Source organism: Brassica oleracea, chromosome C2 (assembly GCF_000695525.1).
Source record: "Brassica oleracea var. oleracea cultivar TO1000 chromosome C2, BOL, whole genome shotgun sequence".
Classification (NCBI taxonomy): domain Eukaryota; kingdom Viridiplantae; phylum Streptophyta; class Magnoliopsida; order Brassicales; family Brassicaceae; genus Brassica; species Brassica oleracea.
The window spans coordinates 32,760,554-32,767,397 of record NC_027749.1 but is presented as its reverse complement, the minus strand read 5'-3'; the positions used below and the strand labels follow the sequence as shown (position 1 = coordinate 32,767,397).

General features: G+C 39.1%; 1 protein-coding gene across 1 annotated transcript; it reads left to right on the top strand.

Moving 5' to 3' along the window:
- The first annotated feature begins 4,622 nt into the window (after window positions 1-4,622).
- Window positions 4,623-5,507, top strand: LOC106324039 (ankyrin-1). The gene is made up of 2 exons (XM_013762066.1): window positions 4,623-5,150; window positions 5,367-5,507. Exons 1-2 carry the CDS (start codon window positions 4,623-4,625, stop codon window positions 5,505-5,507), a joined length of 669 nt encoding a protein of 222 aa, XP_013617520.1.
- The last annotated feature ends 1,337 nt before the right edge of the window (window positions 5,508-6,844 follow it).

The window sequence follows — 6,844 nt, the reverse complement described above, 5'->3', positions numbered from 1 at the left end:
AGTGATGGTTCCATAAAGCAAAGATTCATCCTCCATGCACGTTGATACTGACTTTTTCGAAAGAAACAAAATCTGACATTATGACCACGCTTTCCACAGAAGTGGCATCCATTTCCTCGTCGTGTAGCAGCAGTCTTCTTTAGGTTCTCTCCTTTCTGATTATTAATCTGCACCTTCGTCGTGGTTTGAATTTCTTTTTCATTCGAACTCCCTTTCACGAACGCTGTTTCTTCCGCAGATTTGGAAGTAGCTCCTTGAAAACCTAATCCCCAGTTGCTGCTAGGACACTGACCAATGGTGAGAAGATGATCTAGAGTTGTTGTACCAGTCGTGAGCATTCTTACTTTCTTGAGATTGTCAGCGAGTTGATTCTCAAGTAATTTGCTCTTGTCCATCTCCTTGGTTAGTAGATCATTGAGACAATTCATCTTCAACTCAAACTGCTTTTGAACCCTCTCTTGTTCAGTCATCGCTCGTTTCAATGATAGCAGTTCTTGGTCTGAGTTTTTGAGGATAGACAACTCAGTAACTTGTTCAGAGGGTTTCTCCAATTCCAGAATATTCACCTGAGCTTTCAGCATTGCCTTATCTTTTAGTAGTTGTAGATTCTCATGACTGAGTTCAGCAAACTTGTCGAACAGAGACTTGTATTCTGATTCAAGATCGTTGTTGAGATCATCTTCATCCTCTTCCACGCCTGAATCTAGTTTTGGTTCTTCTTCTTTGCTGACAAGTGCCATAAAGTTTAGATGAATAAACTTGTCGAACTGAGACTTGTATTCTGATTCAAGATCGTTGTTGAGATCATCTTCATCCTCTTCCACGCCTGAATCTAGTTTTGGTTCTTCTTCTTTGCTGATAAGTGCCATAAAGTTTAGATGAAGCTCATCTCTGTCGCTGTCACTCTCCGACTCTGTATCACTGAAACACATAAGTGACTTGTCCTTTTTCAGATTATTGGGACATTCACTTCAAGTGTGTCCAAACCCTTGCAGTCAATACACTTGAGCTCTTTGCGTTTAGCTAGTGGTCACTCATTGCGAAAGTGTCCATACCCTTCACACTCATGACATTGTAACTCCTTCTTCTTAGAGTTCTTTGAGTCTTGCCTGGTGTTTTGAGAGTTGCTTCGATCTGAGTCGTTCCTCTGAAATCGTGAGTTTGATCTGTTCCCTCCTTTATCCATTCGCTTAATGAATTTGTTGAAGTTTCGAGCCATAAGTCCCAAGTTTTCTTCTATCTTTGTGACTCGGTCCTGTTCGTTTGAGTCAGATACAAAGGCGATGCTCTTTTGAGAATTTGTAGTTCGATTGGATTTCTCCAGGTCATGAACCTTCAAGATACCAGACAATTGATCAAATTTCATTTCATCTGTATTGACAGCTATATCCAGTACTGCCTTGTAAGCTTCAAACCGTGGAGGCAGACATCTTAACAGTTTTTTCACCAAATCCTTCTCATCATATTTCTTTCCAAGAACCGACGCTTCACTGGCAAGTTCACTGATCTTGGATATGAATCCATCAATTGGTTCATCATCAGTCATGCGGAGATTTTCAAACTTTGAAGCTAAGTGATCGATCCTTGTTCTTCGCACGCTAGTATTTCCTTCAAAGTGGTTGGTCAAAATATCCCAAGCTTCCCTAGCAGACTCACATCCATGGATGATCTTGAACTGATCCAGATCCACTGAAGAAAAGATTGCGGTAAGAGCTTTAGAGTTGAATTTGGATGCTGCCTTTTCAGGATCAGTCCACTGATTCTTTGGTTTTGGAGCAAGAGTTTTGTCATCAGTCATCATCGTAGGCACATACCACCCTTCTTCTACTGCAGTCCACGCATCCTCGTCAATTCCTCTGATCAACTGTCGCATCCTTGCCTTCCAATGACCAAAGTTGCAACTGTCCAGCATAATGGGTTTATGAATTCCGAATAGTTCCTTCATGGTGTCCATGAAATCCGCAGGATCTCAACCTGTTAGTAGTGTATGATACCACAGAGGTTTCCTGCTCTGATACCAAATGAAAGTTCAGGGACTACCAGATATAAGAACTAAAACACAAGATACCAAGAACGCTTTCTTGTATATTAGAAATCTGTTAAACAATCTTCCTAGATCTGTTTAATCCGAATTACTCTCAGTCACACACGACTAGAGACGGACCAATTCCTAATCTATCAAAACAGAAAGCACGAGCTACACCTTCAAGTACTTTCTTAAGCTCTCAAGAACAAACCTCTTGCTCTAGCTTTTCAATCAATAAACGGTTAACCTCGATCTACCCAAAGTAATCAGGTTAAATACCCTTCACACAATACCCTAGTTGCCTAATTATTGTGATAAGCCCAAATCTTCCAAATCTTCTTTGCTTCACGCCAAAGTAACATCTTGGAACCAATGAGACATTGACACGTCAACGTCTCATAACCGACTTGTAACAGCGAGTTACACTTCCTATATTGTGCATAACACATCCTCTATTTCTCAATCCGACAAGCTCCTTTTCTTGAGCTTACAGATAACTGAGAATCAATTGGATTTAATCTTCTTCTTTTCCATAACAAGTTTCTGAAGGAAAACTCAAAGTAAAGTTTGTTAGGGTCTCGGTACGGATGTGTTGTACAGAGATCGATAGTTGTATCCTCAAGATAGACGCCTTCGAAACTACACACACCATTGTAGGGGCGAAATTCTGTCTTAGGAAATTGCTTAGGCAAGCCTCTATCAAACCACAATCGGTTAAGAAGTGAGAAGAAGAAACATAATTATCTCGTAACTTCTTATAAGGGTTTATAAATCGAGTAAGATTTATAAAGGTTTATAAACTCAAATGTGTTGAGTACGTGAGATTGATTTGCATATGTACTCTGGATTAACACTCACGATCACAATAGTCACTCTGCTGGCCAGATGACTATTCCTTTTAATATTGCCTTATTTTTCAATGTCTTCAACGGGTTTGCGTTCTTATCATCCCTTCTTATCATCCCTATATGTGATTATTGTCTGTATGTGATTATTGTCCTCATAATTGGACTCACTTAATTTATGGTTCAGTTGCGGCTATACATTACTATATTCCTGGATCCAGGTGGCCGTATATCAGGGATCGTCTTCGGCTATGTCTTGGCATTCCCATTGACGATAGAAACCATGCTGTTGGCTACTTTCATGGCATTCACTGTTGATAAACATCGTCGTCACCTAGTGGACTTCCCCGCGAGCTGTTTTTGCTCATATGATGCAACACATCTTCACTTTTTCTTATTATTTATTTCGCTTCTTTTTATCATTGGTGTTTTCAATTTTGTCCATGTTAGTTAAAGCATTCCTTCATTAGGAGGAGGGAGGGACTGTTGTCTCAGGTATTAGGTTAATTTAGAATTTTGAGCTCTTCTTTGATTATGGGTACTCTATATGGTATCAAAGTATTAATCATGTCTTTAGTTATTCTTAGAACCACCGACGATTAGGTTTACGATGGCCATCATCTCAGTGAGCTATGGATATGAGCCGTGAAGCCTTCAAATTGGTACTATGTTTTTGGAGGCATGATTTCTTAATATTTGTCGCTTTGTCGAAGTGTGTTTTTTTTTTTTTTTTGGGCAAATGTCGAAGTGTGTTTTAATGGATCTTTCTATTTGTAGTTTATGTTATAGGCTAATCAAAATGTTGTAAGAAATACTAAGCCATATTAGTAAAATACATATAACAACTTTTTCTCAAAAAAAAAAAAAAAAAACTCAAGCTAACATCTAGATAGAATCTGCATCTTCCCTGCAAAACAAACCAACATTTCAGTATCCAAAAACACTTTTTCGTCATATCCAAAAACCAACATTAAGAATAACATTTTCATCATATCACCGATGACGATGGCGTCAGAAACCATTATTATCCATATGAAAGAACTTGCTACTGTTTCGAACATATCAACATATCACCAATTTCGAACATGTCAAAATTAAATGATTTAAAAGTTAGAAAATGTTAATCTTAATAGTGATATGACGAAATTTTTTACTGTTAATTGTCATATGTTTGGTAGTTTTTATAATTCTTATTCATTGCTTTTATTAATTATATAAACAAAAAAAAATTGGAAAAAAATTGACAGGTCACTATGAAAAATAGGTCAACAAATCAAATTTTCAACTTGATGAAAAAATAAGCCGAAGGTGTTTTTATGATACAAAAATCAATTTGAAGGTTTAATATGCTAGTTAAAAAACTTCTAGGTTTAAAGTGTCACTAGATGCCACTTTGAAGGTTTTTTTATTCGATTTGTCCAAATTAAAAAATAATACTTCTTATATCTGTTTTTTTTTTCTTTTGAGTATGTGCATCTAACATCTTCAAAGTCAAGTCAAAACATGTGGATGCATAAAATACAACAATCTTATGACATAGTCTTTCACGAGGAAATGAGTGGTTGGAGACTAGAATAATCAAAGTCTTTCATATGCAAGGTAGTAGACTGGAGACATTTTGTTTTGTACTTAAGCGTCTGTTACAAATATGGTAGCTCAAGCTGGAAGAAGAAGCCTGGAAGTCAAATGAAGTTATGTCGATTGTTGTGGATTTCAATAGAGTATCAAATATTGTAGCTCAAGCTGAAAATATGAATGAGAGGTCTAGTACTAGCATTCAAGATGAAAATATCTATGAGAAATTGAAGGTGGCGGCTCAAGATGGGAATATTGAAAGACTATACGGGTTGATTGCCGTAGATCCAAACGTTCTAGGTCACTCTGATAAAGTGCCATTTTGTGAGACACCACTAAACATTGCAATTGAAGCAGGGCAAACTCATTTTTCCATGGAACTAATGATCCTGAAGCCATCACTTTCTTCAAAGCTTAACGTGTCAGGTTTCAGCCAGATGCATTTAGCTCTGCAAAACAACTACAGCCGAATGGTGAGAGGGTTTATAGCAATCATCAACAGCTTAGTCAGAATCAAGGGAAGAGGAAGGGTTACTCCTTTGCATCACGTAGCTCGAATAGGTGATGCAGAGTTGTTGAGTGAGTTCTTGTTTTCTTGTCCTTCCATAGAAGATTTGACGATTAAGTGTGAAACACCTGTGCACGTTGCCGTGGAGAACCACCAGTGGATGACGTTTAAGGTTCTGTTGGGATGGCTTAAGAGAGTAAACAAACTCTTGTTGACGGAACTGGAAATTATGTTTTGCTCTAGTAATTGCTTGGAGCTGCTTTAACTAACTAACATCTGAGACTTGCTTTCTTTTGATTTAGTTCATGCAAAAGTGTATGTGTTTCTGTGACTTGAATAAACATAAAATATATGTTTTTGTCTCATATTTTCATCTATGTAATTATGCTTAAGGTGTGCTTGATTTTTGCAGGTGATGAAGTTGCTGCACAAAACCGTTAAAGTAAACGCCAAGAACTTCTGTGGCAAAACCGCAATGGACATACTCCAAACTTACCAATCTCCTTGTTACCCTGAAGCAAGAGACTTCTTCCAAACGCGAAAGAAAGACTAGTTTGTGGTTCCACTATGACTCTATTACCAGATATTTGAGCAAAAAATCTATCGTTTATTGAGAAACGGAACAAATTCTTGGGCTGTCAACTTGAGCTCAATTCGAGAGAGATCCCTAAATACGAGCAAACGCAACGATGCAATACTCGTTGTTGCTATACTGATAGTAACAGCTACGAGCAAACGCAACGATGCAATACTCGTTGTTGCTATACTGATAGTAACAGCTACGAGCAAACGCAACGATGCAATACTCGTTGTTGCTATACTGATAGTAACAGCTACTTACCGGGCCGGATTTGGTCCTCCAGGCAGATTTTGGCAGGAAAGTTCTTCAAATCCTCACGATCACAATAGTCACTCTGCTGGGCAGATGATTATGCCTTTCAATATTAGCCCTGTTCGTTAGTCAAACGCTGCGATCGAGATGAGTGTCACAAAATTTAACGGAAGCTAGGGAAGAATCGACGCAGGATCCGCTGCTTTTAACCGTTTTTCAGCCGCAGAGGAGAGAAAATATGGACAAAATGAGACGCTGTTATTTTTTGCGTCACCAGCGTCACCGGAGCTCTTTGAATATTTGATCGCTGCGTTTTTTATTTTATCACCGGCGAAACCAATAAAGCAGAAAGCTGTGAAAAAATGCAGTCGCAGGTCTTGATCGCAGCGTTACCCAAACGAACAGGGATTGCCATATTTTTCATTGTCTTCAACGGGTTTGCATTTTATCATCTCTATATGCGATTATTGTCCTCATAATTGGACTCCCAATGTGGAAGTTAATTAGGGTTCAGTTGCGGCTATAAAGTATAGCTATGGTAGCATCATATGTTACTATATTCCCGGATCCAGGTTGCCGTATATCAGGGATTGTCTTCGGCTATGTCTTGGCATTCCCATTGACGATAGGAACCCTGCTGTTTTTTTTTTGGTAAACCCTATCGGCTGATCCGGTCGGCCCCAGGAGGAACGCACTTAGTGCTACAGAGTGGACTTGTCATGTCCCCGATTCTGGATAGGATCGTCCGGGCGGACTGCGGTGCGAGGAAACGCACCAGTCAGGTCATATGGCCCAAAGACAAGCGTGTCATAGCCTGGAAGTAAGGTTATGGGCATCAGGAAGCTAAGGCATAGCTAATCCAAGAAGGAGACAAGCTCAAAGGAGCTGGACAAGCGAGCTGGTAGCTGGACAAAATCCAGGTGAAGCTCGATGAAGTGAATGATCAAAATGGATCATGAGAAGACTAAGTCTAGGTCTGGAAATAGACCAAGGGACTTAGTAAGATTGAATAATATGAAGAGAGCAAGCTGGACGAGTGATGAGACAGCTGGACGATG